Below are 25,035 nucleotides of genomic sequence, written 5' to 3' on the forward strand. Positions count from 1 at the left end.
CAAACTATGTCAGTGGAATGAAATAAGGTGATTATTTCAACATCTTGATATTTTTTATTTCAATAAAGGACAAGTGAAAATCGACAGCCACTAGGGTACATGCTATTATTAAAAACAGTTTCACTTATTACTAATGAAGTTGGTGCCGTTATCATATATGCAGCTTAAATATAACTATAAAATGCAGTCAAAGTAGCAAGGTTCCAATTATCAGTCGCAAAAAATTGAAATTCTACTTTTACCCTTTCAGACATATGATGGCTTCAGGCAAAATTATCGATCTTCAAGAAATAAATTAAACAAACGTTCTAGACACCATATTACTATATTATTTGCCAGAAGTTTTATTCAATCGTTTTTAATTAGCTTCTTGCTTTATTTTTGAACGAGGTTGAAAGTTTGCTGACATTTTTGTGGAATCTAAAGTTCCCAAAGTCCACCTGGTGTGCAGTCTACATTATCGTTTTTAACTGTCAAGAGCTTTTACATGTTCGGTCGTCTCTATCTTTATTTATTTGCGGTTACAGCTTTATTAATATACACATACACACTGACTGAATTAAGAATGGAAATGCCACACCAAGAAATTCTCATGATTTGCTGTGCTTGTGAAACGGGGATTTTCAAAGCAAATCAGGATCTTCAAAACTGATATAACTAGCAAGGGAAGGGGCCTTTTGTGAGAAGTACTTACTGAAGTCTACCACAATAGGAATAAACTCGAAGCAGCCAAGGAAAAAGTGGCAAACGATTCGGGTGTAGTTGGTTGTCTCTCTGTTGGTCACGCCCAACAATCAAATGCAGAGCCTCCTTATTTTCTAACAAATTTCTATTAAATTCAATACCTCCTCCAACTCGCGGCAAACTACAGTCTTGTAAGTTTATCGCAGAGAAATATCCGCATGCCCTCGATTCATGTGAAAATCTTTTACATGAGCCTTGGCAGATAACTCGAAACTCTTTCAGAAATCTAAGAATTTTCCTTGGTCTCAGGCTACCTAAGAAAAGTCATTCTATAGGCAGGATTTTTTCATGCCATGGTAAAAAACTGTTACATCTGAAGCTACTCAAGCATTTTCCAAAATGTTTTAAGAAAGATGTGAGTGCTCGAGACCGATAATATCCCATTCTAGTAGCCTCGGCTGTTCCGAACTAACATGCTAAACTAATAGCTAAAAGCATATTCAGAATAGCAAGCTGTCAGCATAAACCGTTGTCTAGGATATTTTCAAAAGAATTTATTTCTTGTAATAATAACAACATCAAGTATCAAAAGTAAAGCGAAGTTATACAAAAACATAACATCTATACAATCAAATTATTAAAGATAGATATTTTTAACGTCATTTCCATAAATAAAAGATATCATATTTTATCTAGAAATATTTTTTAGGTTTAAAAGATAGTATCTAGCAATTTGCGTTAATGATATCCGTTTGTAGCAGAAAAGTCTAGCAACCTATCTCTTTTTGATTCTGGTACCACGTAACAAATCTTGACATTGCCATATCCATTGAATCGACAACTCAAAGCAAGAGAATAAGCTCCCATGCTTTCAAAAAACAGCAAATCACCAACTTCCATCTAAAAATTGATTTACAAATTGAATCAGCTGAAATGATTTTGAATTCCATCTACAATCAATCAAAGGACAGCGAGCTTTACCCTTTTTACAATTTTAAGAAAAATGCTATTAATGAGCTAGGTTACATAGAAAGATATGGGCAAAATCTAATTGATTACTGCCCTTTCTAGATGCTGTGTTGCAGTATAATGCCTCTGCTACCGCTGCTATCCAGAATATCAACCCAGGGAATCTAAAAACTAAATTATTTGCTACAAATACCCTATCATCTGTTTGGCATTTTGTACTTTGTCTTGCTTCATGGCTCGGTTTTTCAATGTCCGAGCAGCTCTCTGGATCATATCTCTCAATTTTGGTATAATATCTTTATCTCTTCATTATGATTGATAAGTTCCTTTTGCTGTTTAAGTTTTACCAATAGCTAGTATTCCATTTCGTGTGCACAACTGCTAGAAAAAGGATCTTTACACCTAAAATTCATTCACCTGAAAGCTTGTTGAACTACAATAAAAATCTTAGCCAAGATTGAAAATTGATAAAAGACTTCTACAGTACCTTAGGAAGGAGAACATCCTCTGCGATGTGGTCTATTGGACAACACGTCACACCCCACAAGAAAGAAGGATACCTTTCTTGGCCTACGCACTCCTAAGAAAAGATAATTTTCCTCTGCCTTTATTATAAGCTTCTCAAATACCACAAGATTTGATATACGGGGAAGTGAAAATGAACAGAGCGGCTTGAAAAATCTAGATAATAGCAAAATTAAACTCTCTATGAGCAGAGAAAAGACAAGAAAGAAAATCCATAATAAGCAAACACATTTTAGTGACTAAAACGGGAAAAATTTCAACTGAAAAACTTTGACTGGATGATTTCTGACAAAATTATTTTTCCAGTCAATTTTCAAAGTCAATAACCAAAGTTTAGCAGGGCGCAAGATATAACTAGAGGAAGTGGTTGGAAAAAATTGAGAAATCCATAAATATATGGGAGCATTTATCAAACATCTAAGGTTATTTAATTGTAATTTTTGAATATGAATTGTTTTTAATTTTTTTAATTTTGAAACAATATACCTTTTTGAAAATGAAATTACTGACCAACATTACCTTGATGATCATTGGGACAACCTCTCGCTCAGGAAAGCCAAAGGATGTAAAAATGCTGTCAGTTAAATAGTACTCCAGCTGTGTCTGAAATGGCAAATTAACAATTTAGTCATAGCGCTTTGATTCGTGAACCAAATGGCTCCAAACATGAAAATGATAGGCTCTAGAATCTTAGATAACTAAAGAAACTAAAATCATTTCAATAAAGTCAATCTGTTTTGACAATTTATTGAAATTCTAAGTTATCGCAAGTTGCAATTTTGCATAAAAGGAACACTAGAAAGAAATATCGATAGAATCCTGAAAATCTACCAAAACAAATTTTTCCAGGCTTTGAAAATGGTATAGAAAACCTTTGCTACCTCTAAAGTAAAGGAAACCTGGAAAAATGTTTACTCTGAGATGACGAATCAATCAGTATGCTACAAGAAAGTAACAAGCTCAGATGGCCAGCCCCTAGCAAGCATTATACTTGCGGTTAATATTTGTTTCTATCGGTTGATTTGTTGTTTGTTTTGTTTTGTGGGTTTCTACAAAGGAGACAGAATGAGGGGTCCTTCCTACGCAGAGATCCTTCTCTGTCTCTCCTATGCAGAGGTCCACAAATGGAAAAATTATCAAAAGCTTTCTTAAGCTTCGAAAAACATTAGGGAAAGTCTATAGTTCAGAACCAGTAAAATTTCAGATACCTTTATATCAAAGGCTTCTAGGCAGCACAAAAGAATCAGAAAAATAGTTTTAGACAAAAAAGGTTTTGCATAATACTAAAATATCTGCTTGAGCTGAAAGCAGAAATGACAAGAATAAATGACTAATGTTTTGTTTATATCACTTATTGCGTATATGCAACAAGGTACTTGTATCATGGAAACATTTTCATTTTCCTTTCATTTTCAAATTTGAGGAACGATATTTTTTCCAACTACAAGCTACGTGTGTAAACTTTAACAATTAGTCCATGCCATCGTTTGTTTAATTGACGAGCGTATACCATTGACTAGATTTGGAGAGAGTCTAGTCAAGTAACAACAAACGTTGTTGTAGATCTATACCACTCTCAAAGTTTAGATTTGAGCTTACTATTTCATATTCTTTTATTGAGCCATTTGCCCAGTCGGGGGACATGAAGAAATATATTCACTATGGTGAATATGACCGTGTTAAATGAGCTAAACTTACGCTAAATATTAACATACATCTATGCAAATTTGTTTTCTACAATTAACGTGAACTGCGTCGGTGTTATCAAATGATCGGTTGGGTGTGTTAAGATGATGAGTGAAATAAAAAATAAAATATTTTGTTCAACCGACACGTGATACCATAAGTAAACGTAGAGAATGCCGGTCCCAATGTGTGAAAATGCGAAGAAATGAATAAGAAGCGACAAATGAGAAGAATGAATGAGAATGAATAAATGAGAAGGACAAATTACGTCATGTAATATCATTTCATGCGTAATATCATTTTCTTCAAGATTTTTTAGTTTGTGATGCTAAGGAAAGGCTCAAGATCCTAAAGCTAGCCCCCAACAAGGGAAGGAGGGAATAGGAAGAGAGAGGGAGAAAATTCAATCTTGGTTTTTTATTTGTTTGGGATGAAGACAGGCTAGACTGGTCATGTCATACCATGTCATGTCATCCTATTCCACATTATATTCATACCTTATCAGAATCGTCTTCTATGCAAGTTCCCTCTCCAGAAATCTTTACAGCAATTATTTCGCTAGCACAAGAAAAAGCACTATCAACAAAATATCTTCCTGGCTCAGCAATGATTCGGACTCCAGAAGTTGAAGGAAAATGCTCTTTGAAAGACAGCTGTAACGTTTCTGCAAGCTGAAATAAGATATTATTTACATCTTTCACAATTCAAAAAATGTACTCTAGTAGAGGGGTTTTGAAGGTCAATCCTGCAACTAACATTGTTCCGCCAAAACAATACAGGCTTGTTAAAAAGCATAGAATGCAGCATAAACTGCGTCAAAGAAACTACCTACCTCGACAAAGGTACTTTCCGTTCCTTTTGCACCAGGAAATCCTCCTCCAATGTCAAGAAGAGTAAACTGAAATCCTAAACTGGACTAAAATAGAAAATGCAGTACGTTATGGAATTACAGCCATCAAAATAACCCGAAAGAAACATTACAGACATAGTGTTTCTTGATAGCAAATGTTTTAGATCAACATTCCAAAAATTTACCGCTAGTAAAAATCTGTGTTTTGATAGAATGAAAAATAGAAAATACCTACCGCTTCATCAAACGTCTTTCTTGCTGCTTTAATTGCTTTTTCATATGTTTCAATATGCAAGCAAGAACTGCCAACATGAAAACTAGAATCATAAAAGTAGAACTTCGATAACAATTTGAAAATGGCTTTGAAAAAAGCAAACATTTTACGACATACTAAAAGCTTTTTCGTCTGACACTCCTCAGAGCAAAAACGTCAGAATAAGGTTCCGAAAGAACACGATGGAAAATATATACCCAGTTGTGGATCGAAATAGGCCAAACAGAAAAACGCAAGCACAAGACCGGTATAGTTGACCAATCAGTGCCGCGAGCCTAAAGAAAAATTACCAATGGAGTCCAAGAGAGAAAACGAACTCCTTTTGTCTACACAATGGCGGCTCTTCGTTTTTATGTAGATTGACTCCAAAACTGCTAGATGGAAGGACGACCGGGCTCTGCCAATTATCCGAAACATGTCGTCATTATAGAGTTTTGCACAATCTGGGTTGTCTAAAAGATGTTGACCGATGACAGAATCGCTTGTTTTAGCAGTGTTTCTAGACCTACAAGATCCAGGAGGCTGTTCTCTTTGAGGGGCAATTTGAGCGAGACAAATGAACTTCCATCAAACGAATTAAAGAAGGGCTACTTTAATTCACATTGTTATGCAGAGGGTTTATTGTATATTAACGATATCAAGAAAGATGTGTTCTTGGAAAATTATCATACCTCACACCAATGACATTCAATTGAAGCTGCTTTGCCTTCTCGAGTAACCCTCTAGTTGAACTCTCTTTGACCCCAAATTTGGTACCCATCTGCAAAATACTAACCATTGAAATTTTTTGTCCCGGAATCGTTCAAAAACCCGAACTCAATCCTGTAAACATCTACAGTGCATAATGTTCCAAGAATTAATATGGAAATGGTATGTAAATTTGTCTATTCATACGATTCCCTTTAAAGAGGCAAGTAGACATATGTATTTAAAACAATTTTATTTATTTTTTTCAGTCCTAGAGTGGGCTAATTAGAGAGACGGGGATTTAAAAAATTGAAGAAAAAAATATTATACAAAAACATCCTTGTTTATAAAAATGTCTTACAAATGTTCTCAGAAAACTTCGCTGGCAGCTTTGAGAGTCTAATAAATCAGTTATAAGGTCCTCATCCTCAATAAAATCACTAGGATCAATTGAACACCCTGGGACATCTTCTAAACAAATTTCGATTGATTTTTTAGGCGCACAAGTAAGTCTTTACAAGGGCCGTATTTAATGCACACAATTTTATTATCATCACGCCCGTTAGGAAACCCAGTAAATGCACATTTTTTCCATGTTTGACAGCAAAGGCTAAAGAGGGGGGCTTAATGGAGAGTGGGGGCCAGAGGGGCATTTTTTGACACTGATTCTTACGTTTATGCTTTGAAGAGTGTCAGAAAAAAGCTTTACCGTGTTGTATAGTGACTGCTTTTCAAAACCATTTTTAAATTTTGTACTGCCAAAAATTAAATTAAATATTAAATTGGTATAATATCATAGCATTATTTCAAAATTAGTTTATTATTACATTAAAACGATGTTCATATCACAAACAATCGAGTTCTTTGGACTAAGTTGGCTCTGTCTTATAACTTACAGCCAACTTTAGTCAAATATATGTTATAAAAACCTTGCCAAACTGAAAAAATGCCCCAAATCCTAATAGCAAAAACATCTTACCGGATATCCAGCTTTTGAACTGTCAACAAAAATTCTCATGACCAATTTGGCATCTTGGTATATCATTTTGATTTTATTCAGTTCACTTTCACTGTCAAATGTCAAAATACTGATATTGTGCTTTTTGGCGAATTGAATATGGGGGATTTTTTTTATTGTGTGTGAAAATATGATTTTGTTTGGCAAGACACCCGCTTTTAATACCGCCTTAATTTCTTCTTTGCTGGCACAATCGAATCCAAGGTTACTCGCTCCCAGCAATTTCAATACCACTGGATCCGGGTTGCATTTCACTGCTGAAAAAGAAATGAAATTCTGCCAGAAAGGAAAAGAATAGTAAATTTTGAACGATTTTCGAATATTATCTAGGTTGGCAAACCTCCTGGTAACCTAATAAGTCAATACTTGCATTCAGAAGTGTTAATGAAGATATGAGAATTCTACCAAGCTTCTACGTACCATAGAATGGTTCTACATTTGGCAAGTACTTCCTGAATAAGTCTATTCTGTTGATTACTTCGCCAAGATTCACAATATACAATACGTCGACATCGCTCTAAGTGATAAAGAATATCATATAGATCAAAATACTGACATAATCATTAAACATAAAATAGACTAATAAAGATTCTGCGTGAATAAAATAATAAAGAGGCCATGATAGCAGGCTGCTCGACAAAAAAGTAGTAAAGAAGTAACGGCATGCACCGAACCGGTAGTAAAAAAGTAAAAAATTGATTTAATATATGCATATAAGCATATTATGTTTCTTAACAGTATTTACAGCAGCATTGAAATGAGCATAAGACTGTATATGATTTGTGAGCAAACACGATATCACAGATATCTAAAATCTAATAGATTTCCTCAATGAAACAGTGTGAATTCCAGGCCTTTGACATACATATATGAAGAATCTGATGCAGAAATCCTGACATCATCTCATTTGATCTGTGGAAGAAAGTTGTCACCTTTAACTGATTCTGATTCATGTGTAAATGACAATTCAGATAAGGAGTCAATTCATAAGCGTTATTTATATTTATGCAAAAAAGTGACTCATTTTTGAAATAGATGGCATCGAGAGTATATTTGTAACTTAAGAGAATCACATTCTTCCCTAGAAAAAAAGACCGTGCCAATTCATGTTGGAGATGTTTTGCTCATTGAAGATGAGAACATAAGAGAAAAGAAGTGGAAGATGGGAAGAGTTGAACATTTTATCACAAGTAGAGATGGTAGGGTAAGAAAAGCTATTATGTCTAAAATCTCTAAGGGTAAGAAAGGATTTTTAAGTAGACCAATACAACAGCTTTACCACTGGAAATCCTACAGGATATGAGTGAAAGGGAATGTAGCAAGAAAGCAAAGGAGGAGAATGAGAGGAAAGAAAGAAAGGGGGAAAGGATTGTTAGAGCAGCAGCAGCAGATTTTCGTTGGCGTACGCGTCTTATGGTTGATTCATGCTGAGTCGGGGGGGGGGGGGGGGGGGTGCGAAAAATCTCGTCGTATTATCTTTAAATATTGTTTGTTTTTTGAGTCTTTCAGTTTGGTTGCCTAGTAATTTATATAACCTTTTGCACCTTTGATAAACAAATAGACAGGGGAAACATCATTAAACGTTAGAAAATTGATTAAGCACAATGCACTTACGCGTATTGATAGTAATGTTATCCAAACAAGATACGATTTACCAGATACAATAGAACATTTCGTGGCTTTGAAAAAAGCAAACATTTAATAAACTAAAGCTTTTTGTCTGACACTCTTCAGAGTTTAAAACGTCAGAACATAGACTGAAAACTCTCCGCTAGGAAATACATATACAAAGTTGTGGATCGAAATAGGCCAATCAGAAACACGAGCACATGACTGTTGAGGTTGACCAATCAGTGCCGCTTGCCTATTGAGAATGTTACCAATGAAGTCCAAAGGTGAGAACTCCTACGCGATTTCTACTCGCACGACTGTCAACAGGCGCTAGAGGGCGGGGAGCCTCCTCCTCCCCGTTTTCTGCTCCCCGCGTAGGAGCGCGAATGATTTTTTTGCTGAATTCTGCAGAAGTGCGAGTGTTTTTTGCAAATTTTTTTGAGGAAGAATTTTTCGATGGCAGAGGGCGTTGTTCTGGCATCCTCTGTGGGGGAGCATGCCACAGCCTCTTTTTAGCGGGAGCCACGCCCCAGGCGGGGGGCACGCCTCTACGGGGGGCAGGTCGTGTTTGTTGGGGTTTTGTGTGAGGGGGGTTTTGTGTGTTGGGGATGGCCTTAGTTCATTCTTTGCTAATTTGCAGCTCGGCTGGGGGGGAGGGGGTTTGCGGGTCACTGGCTCGGCCTGTCGCGGGGGGCGTACTGCTTCGGCGTGCCGCGGGCTGGCGGTCCACTGGTCCACTATAACTAAAATGCGTATATGCAAATGAACACCGAACAAAAGGTCCCCACCACGCCGCGATTAAGAGGGTTTCCAGCCAAAACCGCTCGGCCGATTTTCCCGATTCTTTTTTCCTCTGAATCCTCGATCTATGGGTCACCATGCTACGGTCTTCTTTTTTCTCATTTTTGCTTCCGTTTCTTCAATATTTACGGTTTTTCTCACGGATTCGTTCGAAAATCATCTCGATCAGTAGTGCTCTCTGTGGTCTTTGTCCCGTGTTTCTAAAGGTCCTTTCTCTTTCTTTTCTCTCGCTCTCTGCAAAAGATTGCAAAACTTCTTCTTCCAGCAATCCTTCAATTTGAAAGGAGGCTTTTCAAATGCGTTTTGCTTTCCACAAAGGATCCATTGGATTTTTTGGTAAAGGATAGCTAATAAATCTACGTGCACTGCTGCTTGGCTTTCCTTTTCGAACTCGAAGCGGTCCTCGACGGTCGTGTCATGTGCTACAGCTTCAGTTAGTAGTGGCTGCTCTCGATCTCAGGTGAGTCTCCTTGGCTTTTTTATCAACTGATTTTTTATTGATCGACGATTGAACCCCGTTTCTTACTATTTGTTTTGCAAGAGCCATGTAATTCGTGCTTTTGACGATCTTCCTTTTCTTCGTTTTAGTAGCTACGTACGGTACACCCGCTGCTGCCCGTTTTTCGGTTCTGCGATGGCTGCTGGCTGTTCCCCTTCTTCACTGGCATCAGAATCAATGGCATGCGAATACAAGTAAGCGTTGTTGTTCTTACGTGATTTCGATATTACTCATTTCAAATTATTTTGTGCTCATTTCGATGAAATTACACTAAAAACTGACCGCTAAAAACCGAGGTGCTTTCTTACTGCAGTGTTTGTTTCAAAAGGTAATTGTGTCGAAGATATGGTACGTAGGCTTCGAATGAAAATAATTATGTAAGGTTTTTATTTAATTTTTTTATTTAATTGGAGTTTAAATCGCGAATGGTCAATTTGCTATCAATTATATTACTTTCAGGAATTTTTATGTCTAAAAGATTCCGAGATGATGTCAAAATGAACACCACAGACATATTACGGCTAACAGAAATTTGTTCTAAGGAAGCAGCTTGCTCTGCTAGAAAATTTTGGTTAAAAATTTCACTCGCACTCCTGTGACTATCGCTAGGAAGGGGGAAGCCTCTTCCCCTATTCCTTTCGGGCTCCCCCCTACCTAGCGATAGTCACAGGAGTGCGAGTGAAATTTTTTACCAAAATTTTTTAGCAGAGCAAGCTGTATTATATCACGTGACCCCTACGGCGCGTGTCTATTCAATTTGACATAGAGGCTAGACGTGTTTGTCTTTTCTTGTCTTAAACAAGGCTAATTTTCCTATAATTCATTGGGAGCTTTGATAGAATTCTTGTCTTTACCAAGGCTAGTTTTCCTATCATTCATTGGGAGTTTTAACTGAATTGTTGTCTTTGCTGAGGGAAATTTAACCTCGTGGTTTTAAGGGTTGCAGCGTGCCCTCGTAGCGGGCGTAACTTGGGCTATCTATTATAAAAACATATCCTGAATAGCGCCTTCCAATTATCCTAAAAGTTAGCTCTGTTTACAGTCACACTTCTGTCTACAGTCACTTTCTGTTTATTACAAAAACAACTTTAAGAGAAATATTTGGTGCGGAATTTTCTGTAGGAGTGTTTTCTAGTTGTGAAGCCTGGCAGATGCCAACAATCAACTGAGCCAGTTTCCAGTCCATGTGATCGAAGTGAAATTAATTGATAATTCTGATTTTATGCTAGGAAGCAGTGAATTATCAAACGAAACAAGAAAAAATGAATGGAAAAAGCAAACCTGTTTTAATAGCAAATCCTTTTTGGAATCAAACAGATCTCGGATTTTAAAATCATCTTTAATAACTTCAACGGAAGAGCTTTCCTCAAACTGGTGTGCCATGCTTGTTGGGGATACGAACGGCCAAAGTTTGAAATGCAAACGAGACTTTTGAAAAATGTATTGATGGAACATGCGCAGTAAGGTTCGGGAATGCCAGCGTTTTGGAGGGAAAGTTTGTGAAACTTCTATCTCAACGCAAAGTGAACCGAGGGACGATTCTAAGTGAGCTAGGCATCAACAGGGGCGAAAATCCCAGGGGGGTGTGGGGGCGTATCACAACCCCCCAACCCCCTAATCTATAAAAAATTGGATTTCGCAGGGCAATCGAAGGTTTTGCAGGGCGCCAAGAAAAATTTTATTGCAGTGCAGGAACGCCACCTCTGAAGTTCGTTGAAGAATTTTGAAATGGGTATATCATATTTGCGCCGACTTTCCCTTCCTGACATAGCATTCAAGGGAAGGGAAGAGGTTATGTCAGGAAGAGACCAGTTACATTCATTTTTTATATGAAACTGGCTATAAGAAACGATTGCTGGACGGTCAGAAAAAATCAAGAAACTTCACTACTCGAAGCAAAAGGTTTAGAAACTATGAAAACGTCATAAAACAGAGAACAATGGAATGTTGTAAAATCCAAGAACAGGATTGCCCTGATGACCTAAAACTCAAAACACAAGGGATAAAAGTATACTTCCCACATCTAAATACAGTATCAGAACGGAAGCGAAACTCTTGACGTGATAAAAAAGGTTAGGAACATTTCATAACATCATTCATGACATCACAAGTAAAGGTAATGTGTCCATATAAAAAGACTGCGTACACCCAACTTATCAAGCCAACCCTACATTCCCCCCTTACTTAATAAAATTTTACGATATTATAGGTCCAAAGCGTTCCACGGAATAGTTCCTGGTAGAATTCTAGCACGTCTCTGGCGTCTGGGTTGATTTCTGGGAGGAGCGTCTTCTTCTTGCATGGAATCATCGCTCTGCTCGTTTATGTCACCGTTATTGTTGCTAGCGTTTGAGTCAGAATCAGATGAATATGAATAATCGGCTTCTTCGGATGTAGGACTGGCATGGTCGGAATTGTCAGAAGGGTTGCGCCTTTCTGGTGCATTAATGAATTCGTTTTTTATTACTGGCACGAGCCGATCCTGGTGTACTACTTTCTGTTCATGCGGAGATTTCTTATAGTAAAATTCACGCCGTTTGGAAGTTTATTTACAATCGTCCATGGGCCATCTCTCCGCGGTGCTATTTTGCAGTTTTCTCCGGTTTTATAATGTTTGACCTTAAACCATACTTGTTGTCCTGGGGTGTAATTGGTGAAACGAAGGTTTTTGTTGTAATGCATTTGCATTGTAAGTTTACTTATCTTCAACGCGTCCACGACTTTAAAGAATATAGCCTGCAAGGAGCAGCTAGTGGCGTGTTCATATTCACCAGGCGTCATGTTGTCAAACTGGTCTGGTATTTGATTTTTAAAAAGGATATATTCCGGTAGAACAGCATTTCTCCCGAAAACAACATTGTATGGCACACACTTTGTTGCTTTACTGGGGCTAGCATTTAAGGCGAAAATAAAGGCTGGTAAAATTGTACGCCATTTTGTTTGCGGAAGTTGCCGATGAATTAAAACGGCGCGGATTAAATCTTTCATCGTACGAATACTCCTCTTAGCAAAGCCATTCCCTTGGCTGTGATATGCTGATGAACTCCTTTTTTCGATGCGTAATTTATTACAGATTGATTTAGCAATATCGCCATCTACGTTGCTCCCCTGATGTGTAAGGAGGTAAACGGGGGTACCATGAATAAAAATCCAATGTTTTAAGACGGTCTCGGTAATTGTAGGCGCTGTTTGGTCCTTTAGTGGCACGGCCTGTATAAATTTCGAAAAGATATCTCCAATTAACAGAACGCACTGGTATTCAGAATGATCTTTCGGTAAATATGCAATGTCTAGCGAAATGAATTGCATTGGGGCGTGAGGAGTGAACATCTCAGCTAATGGAGCTTTAGGAGGCAATAGATCACACTTAGATCGTTGACAAGTTTTACATCCGAGGGTTAATCTTTTGATATAGTCAAACATATTTGGCCAATAGAAACGACTCTTCAAAATCGCGTATAGCTTTTCAGTTCCGAAGTTAGCTGAATCGTGATATTCCGATACGACGAGTTTTCTTAAGAATGGTGGTACAATCAGTCGATCAGATTTTGTAAGCATTCCATCACAGAATCGTAACCGACGAAGAACGCGTTTATATTTGTCCCTTAAAATTGGCTGTCCGTTCTGAACACTTCTCATAGCATCGGCGATCAACGGGTGTTTTGCTTGTTCCTCCTTGAGTTGAACGCGAAAACTCTTATTGTCCACGAACAAAGAATAAATCTTATCCTCGAGCTCAGATGTTGGTTGGCAGGTTGCTGCAGCTTTATTCCTAGATAAGGCATCGGCTTTGATATTCGCTCTACCAGGAATGTACTCTATGGAATACCTGAATTATTCAAGTTCAGACAACCAACGCGCGAATTTCCCACGAGGGTCTTTCTGATCCCGAATATGTACCAGAGGGTTATGATCAGAATGAATGATGAAATGAGTACCCTCTAAATAAACTCGCCAATGTCGAGCAGCGCAAACGAGTGCAAAGGCCTCCTTGGTGGTAGTGGAGCATTTCTTTTGGGATGATTGTAGAGCCCTTGAAAAATAAGCTCTGGGGTGTAGTTGACTGTCACCGCCGACTTGCGATAATATACCCCCTAAAGCATAATTACTGGCATCCACTTCGAGAACAAATGGTTCTCCCAAATTAGGAAACATCAGTACCGGTTTTGATGATAATTTGAGCTTCAGTTCTTGAAAAGCAGTTTCGCATTGATCGCTCCACAAAAAAAACGACACTATTTTTTGTAAGCTCATTTAATGGATGGCAGATTTGTGTAAATTTCGGAATGAATGATCTATAAAACCCAGCTAGTCCGAGAAATGCTTTTAATTCCTTTCTAGTTGTAGGACGCTGGTATGAGTTTATTGCTTCCGTCAATTGAGCTTGTGGACGAATCCCTTCTTTTGACAATTCGAATCCAAGAAAATCCACCCTGTCACTGGCAAAGATACATTTTGATAATTTTAACGAAATGCAGGACGATCGAAGACATTGAAATACTTGTCGGAGATTTTCAATGTGGTCTTCGAACGATTTACTGAAAATCGCGATATCATCCATATACGTGAGGATACGGTTAGAAGGTAGCCCGGACAGTGCAATACCTATCATTCGTTGGTACGACGCCCCTATGGTATCTGAGACGAAAAATCAGCCGTTGACGGAGCCTTGGACGTCACGGTATAAATAGAATCAGCCGATGGCCTCTTGTGGATCAAATTGCTCCATTTCAGATTGGTGATCTTCATGAGGTCGAGCCACTGCTTCTCGTTCCTTTCTGGGGAAAATGATTGAATCTTCTTCATCTGCAAAGAATGGCTCTTTGGTTTGACGTAAAAACTTTCGATTTCGTCTGATGATTCTTCTATCTTCGGTTTTTACATTATAAGATCTTACACCAACTTGCTCTATGACACATACTTTGGTCCAGCGGCCTGTTCTGGCAGAATTTCTTGGCTTTATCCGGACTACATCATCTTTCTTTAACGCACTTAGCTCCCTTGTGCCTCTGTTTTAATACTTTGATTGTATCTCTTTCCTCTTTCGAAGTTTTTCTTGGACACCAATGACAACCTTTGGTTTAAGGAGTTTCTTCGATATGGGAAGCAGTGTTTTAGCTCGTCTGCTAAAAATACGCTTGGAAGGAGAGCTTTCCATCCCCTCAGACGGCGTGTTTCGCCATTCTAGTAGCACGAGATAGAAGTCATTGCCAGATTCAGTTGCTTTTTTCATTAGCATCTTTGCAGTTTTGACGGCATTTTCTGCTTTGCCATTACTTTGTGCGTACTCTGGCGAGCTTAGCTCGGTGGTAAATTCATATTTCTTGGCAAAATCCTGGAACTCTTTAGAGGCGAAAGGTACGTTGTCACTCATGAGCTTATCTGGTATGCCATGAGTAGAGAAGTGCCGCTTGAGCTTCTTCTTAATTTCCCCAGCAGTTTTGTAAAATAGACGATCTATCTCAAAGTAGTTGGAGTAGCAATCCACAGTACAGAGGAAGTCTTTGTTGTTGACGGTGAAAATGTCAGCAGCAATTATTTGCCAGGGTCGGCTTGGAATTTCACGAGGAATAAGAGGCTCTCCGGCCTGGTTGTTTTGGAATGTGTTACAGATTTCACATTTCGAGATGAAGTTGATAAGATCTTTGTTCATGCCAGGCCAGTTAACTGCTTCTCTGGCTCTTCTGAGGCAGCTCTGTATTCCTGTGTGTGTTACATGTAGTTTATCCCGGATATTTTTGCGCAGTGTTTCTGGAACAACTGCTCTCTGACCCTTGAATATTACGTCATCCTGTGTTGCTAGCTCGTCTCTAATTGAGAAGTATGGATGAATACATCGAGGAAGGGTATCTTTTCTTTCTGGCCACCCATTCAAAATTATTTCATTCAGTGCTTGTAGAGTGTTGTCACATTTGGTTTCTCGCTGTATTTCCTTCAGCTGTGGCTCAGAGATGGGGAGATAATTTGACATGTGGATAGTTTTGTTAAAATCAGGAGTTTTACGCACAGAAACAAGCGATTGAAGATAAATTCATCCATAACATAACGGCGATTACAACTCGAACGAAAACTTAGAAGAAGTATCATCTTACAGCTCACAGCATGACAGCGTGCAATAAAAGCGGAAGTAAACGTCATTGTTCGTAACTAAACAATAGCTCTATTTTTTGTATATTCTAACACTCCCACTCAAAAAATAGATTATAACAATTAAAAAAGGTTGTTCATGAGTCTCTGCTCAAACTCTGTTTGTTATGTTCATCATCATTCGAAATTTTTTAAACAGTGTTCTTGGTAGTGCCTTAGTGAGCATATCAGCAATCATATCGCTAGTAGGACAGTACTTTAAAATTAACTCACCGTTCTCCACTTTTTCTCTGATGAAATGGTGCTTGATGTCTATGTGTTTTGTTCTAGCATGAAACTTCGGATTTTTAGACATCGCGATTGCTCCTTGATTGTCTTCCTGAACAACTGTAGGCTCTTCTTGAGTAAAATTCAAGTCAGCAAGTAGTGAGCGAAGCCATACTGCCTCCTTAGTAGCTAGACAGGCTGCAACGTATTCTGCTTCGGTTGAGGAAAGAGCTACGCTGGTTTGCTTCTTGCTTGCCCAACTGACAACTCCACCACAGATTGTAAACATGTAGCCAGACTGAGATTTACGTCCATTTACATTACCTCCCCAGTCTGCATCAACAAATCCACTAAGTTGTACTCCCTCTTCTTTTGAACCATCAAATTGAATTCCCCAGTCTAGTGTACCTTTAATGTAACGTAAGATACGTTTGACACTTTGCCAATGTTCTCCACTTGGGTTAGAACTAAATTGATTGACAGATCCAAGAGCTTGTGCAATGTCTGGTCTTGTTGCTGTAACTGCATAAGTAAGACTTCCAATAAGTGCTTGATATCTCTGCTTATCAACAGGATCGCCTTCATTTGCAAGTAGTGTTGAACCTGTCACTTGTGGTGTTGATACTTCTTTACAATTTTGCATTCCATATTTCCGTAGCAAATTTGAAAGATATGTGCTTTGATGCAGCAACATCCTTTTTTCAGCTCTGTTACGTTCAATCTGAATTCCAAGACAATAACGAGCTTCACCCAGATCTTTCATGCAAAACCGTTTTTGCAATGTTTCTTTCTCATTTTGCAATAGCTGCTTACTGCTACAAGCTAACAGCATATCATCAACATATAAAGCAATGATTATAAATTCTGCTCCCACACGCTTGACATACAAACAAGAATCAGCTTGACATTGCTCGTAGTCGTTATTCTTCATGTATGCATCCATTGTTTTGAACCAACATCTTGATGCTTGCTTCAGTCCATAAATACTTTTATTCAACTTGCAAACAAAGTTTTCTTTGCCTTTTTCTTTGTAGCCTTCTGGTTGTAACATGTAAATCTCTTCTTCTAGTTCTCCATTAAGAAACGCTGTTTGGACATCCATTTGATGCAGTTCTAAATCCAACTGATTTGCTATAGCAAGTACTGAGCGAATTGATGTGTATCTTGCTACAGGAGAGAATGTCTCTTCATAATCAATACCTTCTTCCTGAGAATAGCCTTTAGCAACGAGACGTGCTTTATATCTCTCAACTGCTCCATTAGCATCATGTTTAATCTTGAAGACCCAACGACATCCAACTGGTTTACGTCCCTTTGGGAGTTCAACAAGATTCCAAGCTCTGTTCTTGATAAGTGATGTGTATTCACTATCAAGGGCTTCTTTCCACTTTACTTTTGCAGATGAATTCAATGCTTCTTGAATTGTTGTAGGTTCTTCAGTATTCTCATTTAAAGTATCAGCATTTAAAGACTCTTCAAATTCCCACCAATCACCAGTAATGAAACCGTCTCTTTCTGGAGGCTTTCTTGTACGGTTTGAGCGTCTAGGCTCTTGCAAGTCTTCAGCATCTTGACTTTCCGCATTTTGATTATTTTCATTATCTGTTTCAGGGTCTGCAACTCTTTCATCATACTCAGTTTCTAGTTGTTCTTCATCAGATTTGAAAACTGGTTTAACAGTAGAATCTATCTTCTTTGTTTCCACTGTTTGATGTTGAATACGACCTCTGAACTCATTTTCAACAAAAACAACATCTCTAGATTCATAAAGTTTCTTTGTTCTTGGATCAAATAGACGATACGCCTTTCTGTAAAGGCTGTACCCAACAAAGATGCACTTTCTAGATCTTGAATCAAATTTCTTTGTGAGCTCTTTTGGAATGTGCATGTAAGCATCACATCCAAATACTTTCAAATGTGCAACATCAGGTTTTCTTCCATAAAAACTTTCATATGGAGTCATGTCCTTCACTGCTTTAGTGGGACTACGATTCCTCAAAATGACTGCTGTTGCAACTGCTTCTCCCCAAAAATCATTTGTTAACTTAGCAGCATGCAGCATTGACCTTGCAGTCTCTTGAATGGTTCTGTTCATTCTCTCTGCAACCCCATTCTGTTCTGGTGTTCTTGGGACACTTCTCTGCTTTGAAATACCTTTGAGTGTCAAGAAATCGTTAAATTCCTTGGAACTATACTCCCCACCATTATCTGATCGAAGATTTTTGATTCTCTGTCCAGTGATATTTGTTGCCATGGCTTCAAACTCTTTGAACTTTTGAAGAACTTCATCTTTGTTTTTTACAAAGTATATTGCAGTAAATCTTGATTTATCATCGATGAAGGTAACAAAATATCGATGTCCACCCAGACTGGTTGTTTGCATTGGCCCACATACATCACTGTGCACAATCTCTAGAAGCTCAGTAGCATGTGTAGCTTGACCTTTAGGAAATGAGTTTCGTGTTTGTTTTCCCTCGACACAGGCCTCACAAAATTGCATATCTTTTGAATCATTGAACTTTAGTCCCTCAACTAGTTCCTCATCTTGCAACGTTTTCAAATTCTTCACTCCTAAATGGCCAAACCTCTGATGCCATAGTTGTAAGGAATCATCTGCACTGTTCGCTTCATGTGCTAATTCATTCATTGGTAGACAGTCAAGAATAAACAACTTTCTGTCTTTTCTTCCTAAACCCAAGGTTTCTCCATCGCTATTTAGGATTAGACATTTGTCCTCGTTGAAAACCACTGACAAATTCCTTTTGACAATTGCACTGATTGAGAGCAAATTCTTTGCCAAATCTGGAACAAACAGCACTTCAGCCAATTCAACAGGCTTCCATTTCCCTTCGACTTTGACCTTAACCCAAACTGACCCTGTACCTTGTGCCAATACAACCCTGTTGTCACCCAAGCGTACTTTCTCTGGTACAGCAAATTCACGAAAATTCACCATCCTTTCTTTGCACCATGACATGTGCTGAGATGCACCAGAGTCAATAATCCAGGTATTCGCTTCTTTCTTGTCTGTGCTGGCTGTTACCGAAAAGAGAGTATGCGTGGCTTCCATTTCTGTAACATTAGCTTGCTGTCTCGGCCTTTCGCTTGACTTCTTAGGTTTCTTACAGTCTCTTGCCCAATGTCCTTTTAAACCGCAGTTGTAGCATTTCCCTTTCTTATTGGTGGATTTCACTTGGTGTCCAGCAACTCTAGACATCTCCTTCGTGGTAACAAGTGCCTTTGCCATCGCAATTCCAAGGTCAGATGAAATTTCAGATCGTTTTCTTTCTTCATGTAGCAATCTGGCAATAATGAATTCTAGGGTGAGTTGATCTGCCCGTGATTCAAGTGCAACAATAAGGTTATTATAGGAATCTGGCAAACTGCACAAAAGAGTCGCCACTTGATCCTCTTCAGAGACTTGCGCTCCCACTGAAGCCATTTGCTCTGCCAAACTTCTCATTTTGTTTACGTGTTCCATCATTGTATCATTTTCTGACATTGTCGCAGTAAAATACCTCTTTCGTAAAAACAACTTGTTAGCCAGTGATTTGACTTCATAGTGATTTTCTAATTTTGACCACGCTTCGCCAGCTGTGTTCGCTGATCGAACCAAAGATAACTGACTGTCACTTATCGATAAACAAATGGTCGCCAGTGCTTTCCTCGCACGCTTTCGAAATTTCTGCACAGAAGCTTCCGTGGTTCCTTCCCCCGCAGGTTCCACTTCTTCGCCAGAAACTATACCCCAAAGATCCTTATCTTCGAGAACCATTTGCATTTTGAACTTCCATAAATGAAAATTCGTTCCATCGAACTTATCAATGTGCTGTGACATAAACTCCATCGGTTTCGCAGCCATAATTCGCACTGAATTTAAAAACGTCGAAAGTTAGCTTCGTGGCAAATTCTATTCGAATTTATCAAAACTCCTGGGCCCATAACCTGTTAAAATCAGGAGTTTTACGCACAGAAACAAGCGATTGAAGATAAATTCATCCATAACATAACGGCGATTACAACTCGAACGAAAACTTAGAAGAAGTATCATCTTACAGCTCACAGCATGACAGCGTGCAATAAAAGCGGAAGTAAACGTCATTGTTCGTAACTAAACAATAGCTCTATTTTTTGTATATTCTAACAAGTTTCGACTTTCTCTTCTGTTGCGGTCTCTCACTTGTCGGCAGGTATGCACGAGAGAGTGTGTCTGCTAGAACAATTTCTTTGCCAGGTTTATAGCAGATTTTAATATCGCATGATTGCAATCTTAGTAGCAACCTTTGCAGTCTCTTTGAGCAGAGGCGAGTGGTTTGCTGACGATTGAGACAAGTGGTTTGTGATCCGTCCAAAGTGTGATCTCTTTGCCATAGACATAGGTATGGTGATGTTCCACTCCAAATACTTGTGCAAGCAGCTCCTTCTCTATTTGGCTGCAATTTTGCTCTGCAGGGGTGAGGGTTCTGCTTGCATATGACACAGGAAGTCCCTCTTGCATGAGCACGAAACCAAGCCTCTTTGATGATGCATCAGCCTGGCCTTTTGTTGCTGCCTTATGGTGAAAATACTTTAGAACTGGCGCCTCGCAAATTGCTTTTTGTATGTCAGCAAAAGACTTATCATGATCTTTTCCCCATACCCATGGTGCATCTTTGTGAGTCAAATTTCTCAAAGGTTTGCATACTTCAGATAGTCTGGGAAGAAACTTGGCCAGGTATTTTACCATGCAAATGAACCTTTGTACACCAGCGATATCTTTCGGCTTGCTCATCTTTGTGACGGCTTCAACTTTTGCGGGGTCTATTTTAAGACCATTCTGTGTTAGGGTATGACCAATGAAGGAAACTTCATCGCATTTGAACTTGAATTTGTCCTTGTTCAGCTTGATGTTTTTTTGTTGACAACGTCTCAAAAGTGCCAGCATGTTCATGTCATGATTGTTGACAGCTTGTTCGTACGTATCTCCTCTTCCGGTAACAAGAGCATCGTCAGCGACTGCATACACCCCAGATAGGCCTTCAATGCACTGATCAAATTTGTGTTGAAAATTTTCTAAAGCTGGTTTAGTTCCAAATGGCATCCTGAGGTACCTCCAACGCCCCCATGGTGTCTGGAATGTTGTGAGCATGCTTGATTCTTCATCGAGCTCTATTTGAAGGTACCCTTCCTTTGGGTCGATTTTGCTGAATACCTTGACACCTTCATTTTCTGCAATGACGAGATTTGATACCCAATCTGTTGGACTTGTACCCTGGGTACCAGACTCACTATCTATAAAATGAAATAGAGAGTCTGGTCTAGTGCGTCCAATTGTCGTTTTGGTGTGCTGATATTAACCAATCAGGAGCGAGTGTACAGATTTCTGTACGTTCAAAGGTCACCGCGAAACAATAAACTTAGCTCCGGTGTGAAACATTGAACAGAACACAACATAAATAAATGCTAGTTTGAAGATGCTGTTAAAACTGTACTCAAAGAATATTTTCCGCATGTTGTGGAACTTAACACAAAACAACATTGAGAGCCTTGTTTGTAGAGAGAAGAGACACCTTCGCCATATTGCCAACTGGCTTTGGAAAGTCTCTGATATTTCAGGCAATGCCTCTCATTGCAAAGAAATTAGGCCTTGTAGTGAAATGCAGTAAATAAGAAACACCGCAAGGCGCCGAGAACAAACAACAACAAGGAAAAAGAAATTAAGTAATGGCTAATATTTCCCCTGGCATACGGGGCTTCGCTTGTCATATTGGCCATATTTGCTGTGGTGAACTTCCAACGTGATGATTCTAACCGCCGCGGTGTCCAAGCGCGCTGCCTTCACAGTGAGGAAGTAGACTGAAAGTACACACAATTTATGTGGAAAATTACAAAAGACTTATTTTAACTTGTATGCGAAATTTAACAATGATTAACATTTAATAACTGCATTGTGCTAACTTTAATTTCATGCTTCGCATATGCTTTTTGCTGCCAAGGCGTTTTACACCTGATTTGATTGGAATCTTGAGGCAGAAAAGTCTGTTATCACTGTATTTATAATGTCAACTTTACAGAACTATATAAAATACATTGGCTGTAAGATTTCCCAAAACTCCTCTGACTACTGAGTATCTTTGTTATTTATCCGACAGTCTTGTTTCACAGGCCTAGTCTGTTAAATAGACTTCAGTTCTTTCAAGTAAGTTCACCAGAACGAGAATAGGGCGCACTAGACCAGACTCTCTATTATTTTATATAGTGAGTCTGGTACCCAGGGTATTGGACTTGTAACTTTCTGAATGACATGAAGATTTTCCAGCCTTTCCAATTCAGCCTTGAGTTTTGCTTTAAGAGCGATTGGTACTCTGCATGACAACAGGGGTTTGCGACTCATCAACATCTAAGTGCAACTTGCCTGGCATGTGACCCAGACCTTCAAAGACATCTCCAAAACGGTTCTCTATATTTGCAATACTGAGTAGAGCATCTGCAGTAGTCGATAATACTGTTTCCATGACAACCGTTGGTTGTGCCTGTTGATGTGTGCTGTTTGAAGCAATACTGTTAGAGCTAACATAATCTACATTTGCGTTAAAGATATTAGCATAATTAACAGTCAGGAGTCCCATCTTTTGTGCTGCATTAGCTCCTAATAATGTTACATAGTCACCTTTTACAACAACAAATCTGACAGTGTACTCAGTCTGATTCTTCGGGTTTACTACCTTAAGTTTACAAATACCATTTATCGGTAATAAGGCTTCGCCGTACAGGCGCAAAGAGTGATCCAATTTTTCAACTTTTGTGCCTGGAGGAACGAAATCTTCTGGAAGGACATTACAGGTAGCACCTGAGTCAAGTTAAAAAAATTTACCTGCCTTTTATAATCATGGAGGCAAAAAGTTTGTTCTTAGGAGGGGACTGGGACACAGCATTGATTGCCAAATTATTTTTGAGTGAAATTTCAACAATGCGAATTTCATCATCACTTGAAGTGTTTTCTTTCTTCACTGCATGTATTTAGGCTTTAGAAAATGTATCTCTCATACCTGTTGATTTCTTCAAGCTTCACTTCTCAACAAAATGGTTTCTCTTACCACAACCAGAACAATATCTGCCAAAGGCTGGGCAACTCTCTTTGTTTCTTTTATGGCTACGCCCACAAAATTTGCAGTCGGAAATAAAACCTCTTGGTTCTCCAGTGGTCTTCCTTGGACTGCTTTGCTTTCCAACATAATGGGCCATGAGGTCATGATTATCATTTTGGCCAGCCATTATTTTTGCTTGAGCAGTAGTTGCTTCTGTGGCCCTGCATAAGTCAATGCATTTAGATAATGAGAGTTTTGGTTCTTGCAGTAGCTTACGTCGCACAGCATTGTTGTGAATGCCACAAACAATTCGGTCACGTATCAACTTATCATTAAGTGGTCCAAATGCACATGTGGCTGCGAGGGGGACGCAAAGAAGCCGCATAAGTTTCAATTGACTCTGTAGGTCCCTGTGTGCAATTATTGAATTTATACCGTTCGTAAATTATATTTGTTTCTCCAATACAGTAAGTATTCTATAATTCGAGGATTCGCTCAATGTTTTGACGTTCACCCTCCTCCTGGTACGGAAGTGAATTGTGTATTCGAAGAGCTTCCGGTCCTATGCAAGTGATGAAAGCAGCCACTCGAAAATTGTCTGGTTTAGACTTCAAATTCGTAACAGTTTCGTACGCATCATAAATTTGCTTCCATTGCTTCCAATTCTCTGCCGAATTCCCTTCTAAGCTTAATCGTGGGGGTAATGACACGTTAGATATAAACGCCGATGTCCGCAATTTCCTTAGGAGTAAGTACTAGGCCCAGGCACGATTGGATCCGGATCTGTCATCGCGAAACAAGAACCAGCAAAGCAATCATTTACCTCCTAAACATCAAAGATGGATGTTTCACCTGACACCATGTAAGATTATCCGGTATATAACAACGAAAGAACACCCCAACTCAAACTTCAATACTCCATTTTGTATTCTCACGCATAACATACCATAACGAACCGGGCGCATGTCCAACATAACATAAATACACAGGCTTATAACGTCACACCTAGCAAGCTCACTTCCTGGAATCTTAGTTTAGGACTTAGGCTCTTGATTCAATTTTGCAAGACAATTTGGCTATAGAGGTTAAGTTAGTTATATCCTTATCATTTGTTTGGAAATGTGTTGTTTTTTTTAAGAGGGTGGGATTAAAGGTTCGTTAACAGATCCCTTTACATAAAATAAATGGAACGAACTTACCGCTTGAGAATTCAATTTAATAAACAAGTCTTTTATTTCTCCATCTCAATTTCATTCCTCGATCCTAACTAACTGACAAATCACACCCTATAAGGTGCAAAAGAGTTAACAGATATAATCAAGTTACGAATATAAACGGTCTTGAAAATGAACATGACGTCCAGAGCGAGTTTTACGGATTGGTACATCGGATTCTTTTGGAGAAGTGGGAATAACAGTTTTTGGTCACGACACGACTCTTAAATGGAGGAGCAGAGATGTCAATGAAGGCTGGCTTTAACCTGTCCAGGCATACTGTATCCTGCTTTCAATTGATGTCCAGAGTATAATACTTTTGAGAACGACAAAGAATCCGGAACGGGCCACAATAAGGAGGTTGAAGGGGAGCTTTGACACTATCATCGCGAACGAACACATGAGTGCAGGACTGCAGATCAACAGGAATGTAGGAGGGATTTGTATGAGACCGGGTTGGCGTAGCTTATAGCTTTGACATGTACCGACGTAAATGGCTAACCTAATTATTCGGATCTAGAGAATCCAACGATGATGGAGCGAGTTTTTATTGCTATGCAAATTAGGTAGGATAGCGTTAGGAGTTTTGTTTGTAGGTGGCAAGAAGGGTAAAAGAAAAAGTATTAGTTTGGAAAATTAACACGATGTTTTTTAACAGATTTTTTTGGCTTTAATGCGAGTTATTCTTTTTTTCGTTCTTCTAGGAAAGTTTGCGAAAAACAGAAAAGAATGCACAGCAAAAAAGCGGAGGAGCGTCTAGCTTTTCCATCTTCGCAGATAGACGCTCCTCCGCACC

The 25,035-nt window shown here is 38.8% G+C and overlaps 1 protein-coding gene and 1 long non-coding RNA gene across 5 annotated transcripts in view; one reads left to right on the forward strand and one right to left on the reverse strand.

The window, feature by feature from the left end:
- LOC135689823 (ornithine decarboxylase) lies at positions 1–14,296 on the reverse strand. 3 transcript variants are annotated; one of them, XM_089108622.1, is made up of 10 exons: positions 10,886–14,296; positions 7,114–7,210; positions 6,655–6,947; positions 5,660–5,748; positions 4,950–5,031; positions 4,697–4,780; positions 4,362–4,535; positions 2,698–2,781; positions 2,141–2,233; positions 1–1,584 (listed from the first exon to the last, which is right to left on the reverse strand). In XM_089108622.1, the coding sequence occupies exons 1-10, from the start codon at positions 11,057–11,059 to the stop codon at positions 1,423–1,425; spliced, it is 1,332 nt and encodes a 443-aa protein (XP_088964748.1). In that variant the 5' UTR covers positions 11,060–14,296; the 3' UTR covers positions 1–1,422. The 3 variants fall into 3 exon arrangements, 2 of the variants coding, with proteins under 2 accessions (XP_088964748.1, XP_065063256.2); XM_065207184.2 differs by having other exon boundaries at positions 2–1,584; positions 6,655–6,950; XR_016143784.1 differs by lacking the exons at positions 1–1,584; positions 2,141–2,233; positions 2,698–2,781; ... (2 more) ...; positions 4,950–5,031; positions 5,660–5,748 and adding an exon at positions 7,559–7,605 and having other exon boundaries at positions 6,908–6,950.
- LOC148960265 (uncharacterized) overlaps positions 8,968–25,035 on the forward strand; it is a 22,353-nt gene continuing 6,285 nt past the window's right edge. The window contains exons 1-2 of one of the 2 annotated variants that reach the window (XR_016143785.1): positions 8,968–9,565; positions 9,694–9,798. This is a non-coding gene — a long non-coding RNA (uncharacterized LOC148960265). The remainder of the gene's footprint in view (positions 9,566–9,693; positions 9,799–25,035) is intronic. The other variant, XR_016143786.1, reaches the window with a different exon arrangement.

The sequence above is a fragment of the Rhopilema esculentum genome, chromosome 5, assembly GCF_057945365.1.
Source record: "Rhopilema esculentum isolate cy_ngs chromosome 5, ASM5794536v1, whole genome shotgun sequence".
In the NCBI taxonomy this organism is placed as follows: Eukaryota; Metazoa; Cnidaria; class Scyphozoa; order Rhizostomeae; family Rhizostomatidae; genus Rhopilema; species Rhopilema esculentum.